At 25.2% G+C, this 16,179-nt stretch overlaps 1 protein-coding gene across 1 annotated transcript; it reads left to right on the top strand.

Moving 5' to 3' along the window:
* Positions 1–965: 965 nt before the first annotated feature.
* Positions 966–15,583, top strand: LOC145193112 (putative sodium-coupled neutral amino acid transporter 12). Its single transcript, XM_090071840.1, has 11 exons — positions 966–1,162; positions 4,519–4,640; positions 4,754–4,841; positions 5,868–5,952; positions 6,950–7,005; positions 8,858–8,888; positions 10,623–10,722; positions 10,934–11,030; positions 11,115–11,208; positions 13,075–13,307; positions 15,079–15,583. Exons 1-11 carry the CDS (start codon positions 1,118–1,120, stop codon positions 15,577–15,579), a joined length of 1,452 nt encoding a protein of 483 aa, XP_089927966.1. The 5' UTR covers positions 966–1,117; the 3' UTR covers positions 15,580–15,583.
* The last annotated feature ends 596 nt before the right edge of the window (positions 15,584–16,179 follow it).

Below are 16,179 nucleotides of genomic sequence, written 5' to 3'. Positions count from 1 at the left end.
ATTCATTCCCATGCATAGGCTTATAGAAGGTACTGTGACTTTTCAATTCGTTATAACTAGGTTGCATTTTTTAATAGCTGATCAATAATTTCAAATCTTGCTATTTTCAATTTACAACAGAACTTGGTATTTTCAATTTACAACGAGGACACTAAGACTTAAATAGGATTTTTTCCCACCGTGTTAATGCCTCCTGGATGATTCACCCCTAATATATACCAAATCTCACCTACTTAATTTTCCATTCACCTAATTCAAAAACTCATCATCAATCTTTGACCTGTGATTCTTATTATTTCCCCTCTATACTTTTACAAAAGTAATAAATCATAAAACTATTAACTTCATCTATTGCATGTTTGTAAAAATAACATTATTATCGTTTGATTCAAAAGTTGTTGTGAAAACTTTCCAAACATAAGTAGGGGGCCTTATAAATATTTACGAAGAAATCAAAGCTACACGTGACAAGCATGATAATTTACTGTTAATAGACTAACCTCGTTCCCAATGTAGTTTGCTCTAAAATCTAGGAGTGAGGTTGCGATCTCCTGAAAAAATACTTTAGTCAAACTAAACTTCAGATTTTAAACCTTATATATTAACACGGTCGTATGGCTGTGTAATATTTTTTTAAACAATATTCTTTAATAAATAATTTAATCTTTTTTTTTTCGGTCTTAAAAAGGATTATAATACCAACCAATGATATATATTAACTAGATGTCTAACTTCACAAAAATTCCGTTAGAAAAAGTGAAGCAAATTTTTACAAGATTTTGGTAGCCGTTTTATTTAAACTGATAATACTTCATTTTTGTTTTGCTTTTATTTATATTTACACCGTTTCAGGCTGGCAAAAAATTTGCTTCACTGCGGAAGCGCGAGCTAGATATCTAGTTAATATATATCATCGATACCAACTTTTTTTTCTCGCTACTTATCCCCCATCATGACCATTCTCAAAAAAACAAAAAAAACCTTTTTTGCTTTTGATTAAAAACGTCATCAATTACGCAATAAAAATGACAAATATTTATTTAAAGTTGTAAACAAATCAAAATAAGTTTCACATCAACAATTATGCATTAGACATTCATTGAGTTGGTCGAATAATATGGCAAATCTTAGCAGCCTTGATGTCCAATATTATTCATGGAAGGTAATATATATATATATATATATATATATATATATATATATATATATATATATATATATATATATATATATATATATATATATATATATATATATATATATATATATATATATATATATATATATATATATATATATATATATATATATATATGTATAAGAAATAAATCCTTTTAACCTTGTATGATATAGTAGCATAAGTAAGTAATATAAGTCAAGGGTGGTGGTATTAAAAAACCTGGTGGTGATAATAAGAAATAGAAGGTAAATATTGTAAAATATTCTTAAAATTTCAGTTTTTAACAGTTTTAATTGACCGTTGATTGCTTTGACTTCTATGCATTTCAAAGGTACACTATTTTGTTGATAAATTTTTTTAACAAATCAACTGGAAATGCATTCCAACAACTGAGAATAGTTTTGAACATTTTGTTCTTATTTTTTAGCCTACAATCCTGCAGTTTTATTAGGTTTAAATCAGGAGTCTGTTCTAGCTTTGCCATAACTAGTATCAATTTGGACTATATATATGTAATTATTTAAACTGGCAGTGTGCTTGAAATTTTTATATTTTTGAAACGTATAGTCACCATTAGAAAAATGTCCTTCTATACTAGCTTTAAATTGGTTAACTGAGATGGTGTAATACATATGCTGGTCCATTCTTCTATTCACCTGGTGTAGTTTTCTAACTTGTGTGCAAAATACATATGTTGTTTTAGTGCACCCAAACATTGATCTTTATGTATTACTTGATGAGTTGCCTTGCAAGGGTTGAAACTAAAACAATTTTTTTTCTCCTAGCTTTAACAATTAAGCAATCTTCTTTTTTTAAATAAGTTTTAGGCCTTCTACCTGATCCAACAGATAGTTTTACCTGTATGTTGTTATTTCTTCACCAATCTACTATTAGTTTAGTTTTGGCATTTAAAGCATTCTCCTTGGTCACCAGTATTGATAATTCTTCCTTTTTTTTTTTTTTTTGTCAGTTAGCTGTTTTCTAAAATATTAAATGTGGCATTCATTTTAGCATAGAAATTAAAAAAAAGGGATAGCCTAGTTCTTATATATATATACATTATGTATGTATGTATATATGTATGTATGTATGTATATATGTATGTATGTATGTATGTATGTATGTATGTATGTATGTATGTATGTATGTATGTATGTATGTATGTATGTATGTATGTATGTATGTATGTATGTATGTATGTATGTATGTATGTATGTATGTATGTATATATGTATGTATGTATGTATTATGTATATGTATATGTTTGTATACATAGAATTGCATACATATATACATACATGCAATACATACATAAATTGTTTTATATTAAAATAAAAAATATCTTATTTGTATAACAGATTTTATATTTTCTTAATTCTTTATACTACTTAGAGTTTCATGCCTAATGGCAATCATCAAACTTGACCTTAGAAATTTTTTTTCTTGAATGACATACAACTTATTTAAAAATAAATAAGAAATAAGATACCATAACAGTGTGCAATTATATATAACATGTTGTTATAATTGTTAAAGATATATTAAAATATATGCTCTTGATAATGGTTTTATATAAAACTATGTTTTTGGATACTTAAACATATTTGATATGTAAAGTTTAAATTTTATGTTTAAAGAAATGTAACTCTAAAAGTTATCAGGTGGCATTTTTCTTATACAGTTATTAGAAAAATAAACAAAATGTTATAAGTTAGTGTTGCCGGACCTAATTCTGTTTATTACTAATCAACATGTCTACAAAAAAAAATAATAGAAGATCAGATGATTCTTTTTGCAAGAGGCAAAATCCCTTTGACCATACCAATGATTTATCAGCAAGATACTGATTCCAAGCCAAATGCCAAATCAATTAAAAGATTCTTTCTCAATCAAAATATCATTTGTTACAGTGCTAGGCCCAATTACACGGCTTAAAACCCATCTAAAACCTATGGAAATGGCATGACGACATATTTTGACTACATAAAACATCGTCATTTAAATCTTGCTGAAGGTGTGTGAGTGTTTTGTAATTTTTATCCAATTATCTCTTTAGCTTTGGAACTAAACTTTTTCTATTAAGCTTTTCTTTTTTTTTTTAATAACTTGCATACAAAGTAGTAAACGCAACCACTGAATTTTAACTCATACCGAACTTTTTACCTAACTGTTCAACCATCAAATATCTCGTTTCCGGCATAAGACTCAATCATAAAAGACGAATTTACCAGCATCAGAATTTAATTTATTATCCCTACTGCCTGAGAGGGTTTTAGATTTCTCAGAGGACAATAAAATTTAAAAGTTTTATTTTTCTCTGTGAGTAGACAAGGAAATGTAAAGATTTAACTTTCTAAAAGTTCCACCTGAACTATTGAATAACTATTAAACTGAATCTGTTATACCTATAATAATATTTTTCTATCTCTTTGGCCTTGTTGCTTGAGTTAAGCTTTTCTTTTGTTTAAAAATGAATTCCATGTTACTTGCTATTATTAAAAGATTACTTTGAAAAAAGATTTTTATAAAAAAAAAACAAACATAAAAATTTCATTTAAGTAATTTAAGTTATATATTTTGGTTGTCAGAATAAAAAGCACCTATTAATTTTTCCAAGTGAAAGTTTAATTGTTTTATGAAATGAATTTTTTTTTTTTCTTTTAAACAATTCTCATAAATTAAGGATAGTTTTAGGTAACTCTGTCCTTTGCTTTGTACTTCATTTCTTTACTACTATGTTATCTATTTGCTTCTATGCTATCTCTTAAACATTTTTTTAGTTTCGTATCTTGAAATATTTTTTTATTGGAGACTAATTACAGAGCCTCAATCCATATGCTATATGTAAATAATGTTGCACAATGTTAAATGCAGATTAAGTTTTTGTGGTTATAGTAAATATATTTTATAATAATAAATATATGCATTATCAAATGTGTCTGGTCAAGTATTTTTTAAAGAGAAGGAATATCAATTAGTAAGGAGCAGCATCTTTCTAATGATTTCACACATCAGATAGTATCATTGTCAAGTATTAGATTAGATAGTATCAATTGTTGTGCAAATTTATATAACCTAAACAATTTGCTGAAAATTTTAATAAAAAGTTTATTTGTAAAATGGAGGATAGTACACTTTTACTGATCTAAAGTAGAAAAAAAAAGAGAAAAAAAAAATTTTAAACTTTGAAATGTTTAATTAATCTTGATTCTTTAATTATATCATAGAGTTGAGTAAATCTCAATTATTGCGATTCTTAACAAGATAATATTTAATATAGCTCATAGGAATATTTATTATTATATGCTTTTTCCTAATATTCTGCTCACTTCTTTTAGATTGCATTTATTTATGTTTTCAACTTAATTGTTGGTGCAGGTGCCTTGACACTTCCAAAAGCTTTTGCTCAAGTAGGATGGATACTTGGGATCTTTGCTCTTACTGTTTTGGCTCTTATGAGGTATGCAAACAAATTAAGTTTTAAAGTTTTTATAAAAAAGTAAAATATGAAGCAAAATAACAAGAAGTTTAAAATTTTCATGTTTAAATTTGTAATTGTTATATACTTTCTAGCTATTGTACAGCAACCTTTATGATTGAAGCAATGTCAATTGCAAACGCTGTTTATCGAATAAAAACCAAATCTCCAGACCCAGTTTCAGTAAGTTATTTTTTCAAGTTTGTTAAGGTTAAAAGATTTAAATGATGCCAAATTTGCAGAAATTGTAAAAACAGAATAAAACAAAGCAGTAAAAGTTTTAATTTATGACAGCAAAATGGCAAAATTTGTCTTTGAAATGTTTAAAAAATTTTCTCTTCAGAAAATTTCTCTTCAGAAAAAACTTAGTTTTTGATCAAAAAGTAGTTTAATAAAATGTGCTTCATTTAATTTTAAATTAAACTTTTGATTTTTTTTATATGAATCAAATTTTATCATTCATTTATATAATTTATATATTTTTTGTTATATGAATCAAATTTCTTTATTTATCATCTAAACCATCTCAATTTAACTTTTTTTTAGTATATTTTTCTATTTCATCTTTGATTGCTCTCTTTTCTTCAATCAAGGAATTGTAGTTAAATTCACTAGTTTTATAGTAATAATGTATTGCTTAAAAGCTCCTATGAAAATCACAATTAAGAAAGCTTTGCTAATTCTGGGGCACCTCAAAAAATTTTGCAGCTTTTGCAATCATTATTTTAAAAAACATTTTAGTTTTTACCAGTTGTTATCACTTGAAAGAACTTTTTAGTTTTTACAAGTTGTCATCATTTGAAAGAACTTTTCAATTTTTTCCCAGTTACCAAATGAACATTTCTTTTCTATTTTTAAGAAAGTAAAAACAAAAATCTAAAGAAAAGAAAAACCTATCTTTACTATTGCACAGCATCATATAATGTAAAAGAAGACCATAATGAAAGTGGTTAAAACAGTTGTCTTAAACTGTTGGTTACTAGATACGTTGTATTTAAGCAATTTTAAGCAGTGCAATATAATGTATGTATGATTTAGAATATTTAATTTCAATTACTACTTATTGCTTCTAACTTTATCTTAAAACTCACAGCTAAAATCATAAATTTTCAAAATGTATAAATTTATAAGTTTGTAATATTTAAACTTTTAAGCTCAAGTGTGTTGTTGTAATTTAAAAAATATAATGCTCAAATAATTTTACTCCAGATTCGAGATGCTTTGACAGATGTACAGGGAATTTCTGAAACTTCAAATCATGATGAAGAGGATGAAGATACTCCACTTTTAACAAGTGGGTAAAGTACCGTTGTGACTGCAAATTTTGTAAAAAAATTGGTTTTTTGACAAAAAATAATGTAGAATGAAAACTTGAAGCCAAACAAAAAAAATTTATTTAATAAAAAGTGTTTTGAATTACATCTACCGCATTTTTATTCAATATGTCTTCCCTCAGCATCAATCACAACTTCAAGTGGACTCCTGAACCTGGAACAGGTGGTCTAGATATAGTCCTTGGGTATCTTTTCCCACTCCTTAACATCAGCCTTCAGGGAGTTAACATTGTTGTGGGAACTTTGACAAGCCCTTGACCCACATATATCCAGATTGAATAATCAAAAGATGACAAATCTGGAGATCCAGCTTCCTCTTAACATGACCAGTCATTTGAAAACATTTAATCATTTAGCATCTTGGCAATGTCTCTGGGTGTAATTTCATTCATGGCAAGATCAGCAAAAGGCTTCTTTTTACTACTCATCTTTACTTTTTAGCTGTTTTTTTTTTTTTTTTTTAATCATTTATTTTCTGCATCAACAATAGCAAATATGTGTGTAAAAATAACAGTAGAACATTTATTTTGAAATCACCAAACTTATTATGAAATTTGCAGTGACATAGTATTTAAATTATTTTTTTAAAAAATATGTTCATATGGGTATTTTATGTGTTCCCAGAAAAAAGAACAAAAGAGTTGTGTCACTATTTTCTAGAATTTCTTAAATTTCCTAGGTCTTGTGAAAAGTGTTAATCTAAAATAAAAATAACTTAGTAGACTAAGTACTACCATAACAAAATGGTTTGTTTAGGCTATTTGTTTTTTAAAAGATTTCATATATTTATTTCTTTGATATAGTTAGAATTTGATTCTTTTCTGTTCTGTTAATGTATTTGGAATTATGACCAATGTTTTTATTTTCCAATAATACAGAATTTGTAGTAAGCTTTGTAAATTATAAATCTGTTAAATGCCTTTTTATTCTTGTTTATATGAAGTTTTTTATATTTAGATTCTTACATAAAAGACAATGTTTATTTGTATGAGATTACAGAAAAAGTTGAAATGGTAATTGTTAATTTGTAAAGTTTTTTTTTATGGATGATATATATACAACAAAGAGGTATTTTTTCTCACTGCTTATATATGGAAATTTGCTTCTGTTTGCAACATTTTACATGGTTTTTCTTAAGATAAATATGAATAGTAAGCAAATGAGAAGATAAATGTGAATAGTAAGCCAACGAGAAGATAAATGTGAATAGTAAGCCAATGAGATCTTGATTTCTCCCTTAAATTGTTGAGACCTTCTAACCTTAACATTTGTTTGTCTGACCAAATCTTTTTCTTTTGTCAGCTCAAAGCTTTAGGCCTTCCACTTTTAGGCTTGTTTTTATGAGAAATATCATTTTTGTGGTTATTCAGTGCTCAGCTGGGATTGTTCAGTTGGGATGTATTTCTTTGGATATATTTTGGATATATTTTTACTTAAGGTTGCTAAATTTTCTAATATTTCATTTGACCAACAAGTTTGTATAAACTCTTTTGGATTTCAATTTAATACATGTTTTTTCAGTACTAAAAAAAAGTACACGATTTTTTTAAACTTGAACATCAAAGGTCTATAAAAAATACAAAGCAAGGTAAATCAGTTTTTGATAAATAAATAGTAAAATTTTTTAAAGTGCTAAATCTTCTTGAACATGGGTTTTATAAAAATTTATAAAAAATTGCAATTAAGTAATGAAAGAGAAGTAATGTTGTAGTTCTATAGTTGGTTAGTTACAGGCCTACCTTGTTTGTACTTTGCCATAAACAAAGAGACTTGAGAAAGGGTAAGACAAGAACACAATACAAACAAAAATGGGGGAAGAGAATGAAAAAGTTAATAAGGAACTCAAGATTGATAAAAGTATTAAAAAATAAACAGGTAGCAACTAAATCAATGGGTAATTCCTGTCAGCATATTCACAAATATTCCTTCTCAATATTGTCTTTTGATATAAAGCAAACTCACCCCACACCACCTCTATCTTCTATGTTTTACTTTCTGCAACTGTAAAATTAAAAATTGGATGTTTGAAGAGGAGAAAATTTTTTTGTCTGAAAAGTACCACTTACAGAAAAAAAATGAAATATTTTATTTAGAGTCATATGTTGGGCAAAACAAGAAAAATTAATTTAAGATTGCTCAATTTACATTGAATTCATGGTAAATCATAACAACTTTATGTGGTACTTAAAGTTTCATAGCTAAAAATGAAAAAAGATAAAAGTAATATTCAGAATAAATGTATACTTTGTTCTGAAAAAATAAGTTTTTTTTTAAAAGTGCTTTTAATTAGATAAAATTGGGATACTGCTTAATTTTGACATAGTTGCGGAAATCTTCTCATAAGATATTATATATTATTAAGAATTCCTTCAAGCTTAAAGTTGTTTAATTTTCTTTTTTCTTTTTCTTTCATTGTCTAAAAAATTGAATGTAAACATAAAAAATAATGTAACAAAGACCACAAGTTCAATTATTTTTGATCATCAAAATTTAAAAATTGACCATCATAAAAAAAAAAAAAATTTTTTTCTTGTTTAAAGTAAAGTTGTTTATCTTGACATTAAAAAATGTTTAAAAAAAATCTTTTTGCTGATTGATATCTGTTTCAGCTGTTTTTTTAAAGATCTTACAAGCAAGATATTTACAAATAATTTAATTAAAACATTCTCCAGAATTCTTCTGTGGTTTACAGCAGTTGTTGTTATATTTAACACCATGCAATATATTTCTAAGATAACTAATTGTGCAATTTTTTGCTTCTCCTGATTATATGTTATTTATTGTAGTTTTATTATTTTTATTATCTTTGTTATTGAATTTCTATTGTTAATACACCATAAGTATTTATATGAATATTTTTTTCAGGGCCAACTTGCTGGACTTTTTTTTAATAAAGGTAAATTAAAATATCAAATTATTAATTATTAATTAATAAATAATTAATTAATAGTTAATAATTACATTACATTGATTTATTACTCTAATTAATACCAACATCAAGATTTTTGTGAAGTTTCTGGCTTTATTACTGACCACCTGATTTTTTATATATCTAAAAACCATATTTTTTAAATCTGTTTTTGTCGCTTTAAATTCAAGGTATCAAATTGTATTATGCAGCATTTTCATCAAAAAGCTGTTAAATTTTACTAAATACAGGTTGTTATCACTTTTTAGTAATAATAATAGTAATAATAATAATAATAATAATAATAATAGTAATAATAATAATAATAATAATAATAATAATAATAATAATAATAATAATAATAATAATAATAATAATAATAATAATAATAATAATAATAATAATAATAATAGTAATAGTAATAATGATAATAATAATAATAATAATAATAATAATAATAATAATAATAATAATAATAATAATAATAATAATAATAATAATAATAATAATAATAATAATAATAATAATAATAATAATAATAGTAATAATAATAATAATAATAATTATTATTATTATTATTATTATTATTATTATTATTATTATTATTATTATTATTATAATAATAGTAATAATAATAATAATAATAATAATAATAATAATAATAATAATAATAATAATAATAATAATAATAATAATAATAATAATAATAATAATAATAATAATAATAATAATAATAATAATAATAGTAATAATAATAATTATTATTATTATTATTATTATTATTATTATTATTATTATTATTATTACTATTATTATTATTATAATAATAGTAATAATAATAATAATAATAATAATAATAATAATAATAATAATAATAATAATAATAATAATAATAATAATAATAATAATAATAATAATAATAATAATAATAATAATAATAATAATAATAATAATAATGATAATAATAATAATAATAATAATAATAATAATAATAATAATAATAATAATAATAATAATAATAATAATAATAATAATAATAATAATGATAATAATAATGATAATAATGATAATAATGATAATAATGATAATGATAATAATGATAATAATAATAATAATAATAATAATAATAATAATAATAATAATAATAATAATAATAATAATAATAATAATAATAATAATAATAATAATAATAATAATAATAATAATAATAATAATAATAATAATAATAATAATAATAATAATAAATCTCTTTAGAAATAAGATTAGAAAGTGAAAAATATTACAACAGTACAAATATATTATTATTACAAATAATACAACCATTAACAAAAGATTTGCTTCAATTGTTTTATCCAATTCAAGTAAATGAAAAGATAGTGATATTTTCAATTTTAATAGGATCTTATTTTTACTTGTTGAAAAAAATTTACTATTCTTAAGGAAGAGTCAGGCTGAATTAAACTTTTTGACTTTTGACAAAATTGAACGCCAACTTTGTGAAAAATGCTGGCCTTCAGTTCATTAAAAAAGACACGTCATTCTTAGCAAATAAGTCCTGCAAACTTACAGTTGTTTTTTAAACTTTAAAAAACATTAAATACCTGTAAAAACCTTTCTAAACTGAGTTTGTTTATTACAAGCTTGTTTTATAATTTTATAGTACTCCTAAGAGCTTTCTTTTAAATTATTGTTGAATATTAATCTATTTAGCATCTATTTTAGTTGGTTTGGCATTGTATTACATTGTAATTGCATTGTACCTATACGGAGATCTTGCTATATATGCTGCAGCAGTCCCAAAATCTTTAGCAACTGTTATTTGGTATGAGTTTTATTGTTTTAGACTGTTTGAAAATCCTTTTTTGAAATATATAACAAAATCCTTTTTTTTCTTTTTTATTAGTTTCTTTTCTTTATTACAGATGTTAAAAACATTAATTTATAATTGTAATTTATATTTTAATCTTTAAATACATATAGTATTTAGTATTTATGCATATACAGCAATATAAATAATAGTAATTTTTTAATAGTGGAGGTCATGTTAGTTTTGATGACAAAGATAGTTTGGCAAGTCCATGTTCCAATGCCAAGTCAGTGAGCGTTTTAGATATGTACAGAATTATGTTGGTCAGTACCCTTTTTTCTCTTTATACTTTAGGATTTAAATGTGCTCATTTTGAATGGGGTTTGTGCTCCTCTTTTACATTTAAGGTTGTATTTGTGGCTTTGTTATGTCCATTCGCTTTTTTCAATTTATCCAAAACCAAAGTTCTTCAAATTTTCACCACTGTATTCAGATGGATAGGTAAAAATACTTGTATTGACTTCTTAAGTATAAATAACTTTTTTGCTTATACATGTTTTAATGTATCTTATTGATGGCATCTGTATACACCACTTAAATTTTGAACATGTGTTTCTAAACACTGATCATGCAATTGATTGTGCTTGACAAAATTTATTATATAAGTTTAAAATGCATTAAACCAATAAGCATTAAAAAAAAGTACAAAAATATCAAAGAAATTAAAAAAAACAACTTCTAAAAAGTAATTTTTGTTTCAACTTTGTAAAACCAAAAAATAATAATCAGATTTTGCTGTGAATTTAAAATTTTTTCCTTTCATTTTGATTATTTATTTAGGTTATTACATGAAATAATTAAATTCAGATTATGTTTTTTTAAAAAATGTTTTTAAAATTTTTTATAGTTTTTGATTTGTGGATTGTTAGAAGAAATAATTTGGGCTATGTTTATTTATAAAAAGTTTTTTAAGTTTATCATAGTTTTTGGCTTGGGTTGTTCTAAGAAAAAAGTATATATTCAACTTTCTGTTAAAAAACGTTTTTTAAAAGGATTTTTTTTATTTGTTTCGGTTTTTGGTTTGAACTCTTGATGAAAAAAGAAATTTTATTCAAATTTTGTTTCTACTAGGTAAATCTTTTTAAAATTTATCTTTCTATTTCAAAAATACAACTGTGTGCAGCTATAAGGTAGTGGAGGAGCCCTTCTCTGTCTTTAAATGTTATATGTCCAAGTTAAAAAAAAATTATGTTATTAAAAGCAATTCATTTTTTGTTCATCAAAATTAATAATACAATTTTGTATCTTTATGTTAAATATTTAAATAAAACAAATAGGAAGAAATTATTCACGTATATATTTGTCATTAAGATTTTATTAGGCCACCCTTTACAACAATTACTGCCAATATTCAATTAATCATTGAATTTACTAAATTTTGGCTGACTTCAGGACTCATGTTGCCGCAGGCTTGTGAAAATCTTCTTTTGAGGTCTTTGTTTATTGGAGAGTTTTTTCAGATGGCTTAGTCAATAGATCCTCAAAGATTTATAATGGTATTTAAATCAAGGGATTAAGATGGCCAGTCAATGTCTATTTATTTTTATTTGTTAAATGGTTTTTATTTTTCTTATGGTAATTTTTAATGATCCTGCAGTATCGTTATCCTCCTGGAAGGTATATGTCTGTGCTAGTCCCAGTTTTCTTGCTGAATCTTGAAGGTTTATTTGCAAGATCACAAGATATATTTCCTATGTCATGACTCCATTGATAAACTCATAGTTACTGACCCCAGATCAAACCATAGAACATCAGACCATAACTCCTCCACTACTCTGTTTTTCTTTAAGGTTTAAGTTTTTAATTTCATTACTTCTTTCTTTTTCTATACTTTTCCACATCAAAATCTGGAAACATTGAATTTTGACTCGTCTGACCACAGAGCATTTCTCCAAAAGGATTCTGAATGTTAACATGGTTCTGTTCAAACTTCAACTATTTTTCTGATTATTTTTTGTTGATGTATAGCTTCTTCATTTTTAACACTCTTGTAATTGTAGATGTCTGATTTGATATTTCATTTGATATTTGATGTTGATTTTTTTTTTTTTTTAAATTCTGTTTTGGGCTTGGATTCTGTAAATAAATCCAAAAAAAAATTTGCAGAACAATTTTTCTGGATTAGTAATGTTTTTTTATTTGAAGTATTTTGTTTAGTTTTAAATCAAATATACTTATAAGTGAAGATTAATATTTAATGATGTTTTTGTCTAAATGATGTCTAAAACTTGATATCTAACATATTCTTGAATTGTGATTGTTTCTATTGTGGGGGCTTTCTATTTTCTGTTTCTTTTCTTTTTTTAGCATTTATCCTGATGGTTATTTTGGCGTTAATAAAGATTGGTAAGGGTGAAGGAACTCACCGCGTTAAAATAATTGATTTTAAGAATTTGCCAAATTTTTTTGGTGTTGCAGTTTATGCATTTATGTGTCAGCATTCCCTCCCATCAATAATTACTCCTGTTCTCAATAAAAATCGCATCAATTTTGTTGTTCTCATGGACTTCATCTTAGTTTCTCTGTTTTACTTGCTCTTGGTAAGAGATCCTCTTTATTAATTTTGTCATTTATTTATAACCAATGATTTTTATTTAATAAATCAAGATTATTTACATAAAGTTAATAAATTATGAGAAGAATTTATTTTCAATAATATTTGAACTGTTTTGCACAGCTACTTCACATTTTAAATTGAGAACAATCTGCAAAAAAAATTTGCTTACTGAGGACAAGTTCCAAAAAAAAAAAAATACTATGCTAAATTATTATGATTAATATTTTAAAAATTTAGTATACTAAAATAGCGTATACTAAATTTTAAAAATTTAGTATACTAAAATAGTGTTTTGTGAGCTGTGTCAAATGAAAGGATTGAAGAGGTGAAACTCTTTGCCATTTTAATCTTTTTAATTTATAATTTTGTCTTTTGTTAACAGCTTTTGATATTTCTGAAAGTTTGAAAGTCTTTCAATTTAAAATTAATTCTATGACTTGGTTTTTAGAATGTAAAATGTACTTTTGATTCTTACACTGTCATGCAACTAAACTTTCAACAAAATTTAGTTGCATGACAGTGTCACAGTGATTGCAAAGTGGATGTTTTCAATTAGAGTTGTTTCATACCAGGTTAAAAATTTAAGATCATTTAAGATTTGGATTCATTTTAAGAAAGCTAAGCTTTCTTGAAAATGATCCAAATGATCCTTTAAAATGATGGTTAAAATTTAAAAGATGGATTAAAATTGCCCAATCTCTTTCAACATGCACATAAGTTTCTATGAAATCTCAATTGGTTTTCAGATCATTTGCAAATATTGTTTCTATATCTGCTGTCATCATTAGGGCATGATACTGCAGGGGTGGGGTGGGGTGGGGTGGGAGAGGCAAAACAAAATTGTCTGGGCATAAAAGGTTAGAAGACTGGCAAGAGATACCAAATTAGTTTTAAAAAAAACTTTTTTCAACGAAATTTTTGCTTGAAAAACTTGCAAAAATTTTAAATAGTGACAGTGGTCAATAGCCTCCGATATGATATGAAATTATCGGAATGATGAGAGTTCCGGTATATACAAAAATTTAAACTAACTACAATACTGGTTTAAATTATTACATCGATATTCCGTCGTAATCATTCCTATGACATTTTTTTTTCCCGATATCATATCGGTATGATAACGATATGGAAATAAAACGATACGCAGACCCTCACTATTTTCAGGTGCAACTTAAACGAGATGATTATACTTTTAATTCTCCTTTCATTGCCTTTTAATTCCCTTTTAATTGCTGAAGCACTAAATCCAAATTTTGCGCAATGTAGCACAGACCCTAGTTACGGCTCTCCTACAACTATAACCATTTTGAACCCTGAGAAAATTGAGACAATAGTTGCAATACTTGTAAGCCTTATATATTTTTAAAGTTGTTTGAAAAATTTAGAAATTTCGGTTATTTGATTTTTGTTTATCAAAACAGTTTGCTTTTTTCAAGTTTTGTGTTAACGCTTTTTTCCTCGTCTTTTGTCTCGTCTTAAATTGAAAAAATCAAGAATTGAATGCGCGTCAAAAGCGCGTAAAAAACAAAGAATGGACGTAGTTCAATGTTTCTTTTCGTGTCGTGTATAATGCGCGTCAAAAGCGTTAAGAAACAAAGAATGGACGTAGTTCAATGTTTCTTTTCGTGTCGTGTATAATTTTTCATGTTGTGTATAATTTGTCTTGATGGTTATGTGTTTGTTATAAATATTTGAAAAACGATGCAATAGTAAGATTTCAAATTCCTTTTTTTGGTTTTGTTTTTTATTTTAAGGTCTTGACAGCAGTATTCTCAGTAGTGGAGAGCAAGCTTGAAGATCTGTATACCTTGAACTTCGAATCACCTGCCTTTTGCAAATATTTGTTGGAGCTTTTTCCTGTGTTCACCCTTTCTACGAATTTCCCCATTATTGCAATTACATTGCGTGAAAACCTAAAAACTTTGTTTTTAAAAGAAGATCGCTATTATGGGTTATTCATGCGTCGATATTTATTTCCTTTGGTAACTGTGATACCTCCAATTATAATTGCGTTTGTGACGTCGGACGTACAGTTTCTGGTAAGCGCAACTGGATCTTATGCAGGTGCTATTATTCAATACGTTATTCCAGTATTACTGGTCTACAATGGTCGCATTTACATGAAGAAAAATTTCGGAAGCTATGTAAACAAACATCGATCTCCATTTCGTCAACGATCATGGATTTTCTTTGTTCTAATTTGGTATGCGGCTTGTTTCATTTTTGTTACGGTTGATCACATCAAACACCGTTAAATATTATTTTTATATTTATTTTTAAAGTAAAATGCACTGTATGTATATACATTTTTTATTATAAATTTTGCGTTTACGATGTTTCCTAAGGAAACCAAAGAAAAAATTGCCAGCTGAAATTTTTTTGTAAACAAAAAACTTTTTGGTAATTTTACTTTTGCTGTATTTTAAGCGTTTTTAACCACTTTTGCTGTGTTTTAAGTATTTTTAATCACTTTTGCTGAGTTTTAAGTATTTTTAACCACTTTAACTGTGATTATAAGCATTTATTACAAGTTTTTTCAAAGTTACAATTTGTATTTTGACGAATAGTTATGAAAAATTAAAAAATTGCGAGTAAAATTTAATTAAAATTTTTTTAAAAAATATTTTTAGAAATAAATTTTTTGTCATTTTTTTCGTGAAATGATTTAAAAACAATTCCCAATATATAAGAACAATTTACCTCGATTACCTCGATTACCTCGATTCCAGAACTTCCAAAAGCTTTCGACAAAGTAGACAAGTAATTAAAAAATAATTATGGGAGGATTTCATAATGATTTTCTGTAAAAATTTTAAAAAATTTAAGGAAGTTATGCGTTACATAAAGTAATAGGT

This window comes from Hydra viridissima, unplaced genomic scaffold (genome assembly GCF_058129835.1).
Source record: "Hydra viridissima isolate aposymbiotic clone 2 unplaced genomic scaffold, HvirCarnegie_v1 scaffold_14, whole genome shotgun sequence".
NCBI classification, from domain to species: Eukaryota; Metazoa; Cnidaria; class Hydrozoa; order Anthoathecata; family Hydridae; genus Hydra; species Hydra viridissima.
This window is presented reverse-complemented; position numbering and strand designations above follow the sequence as displayed.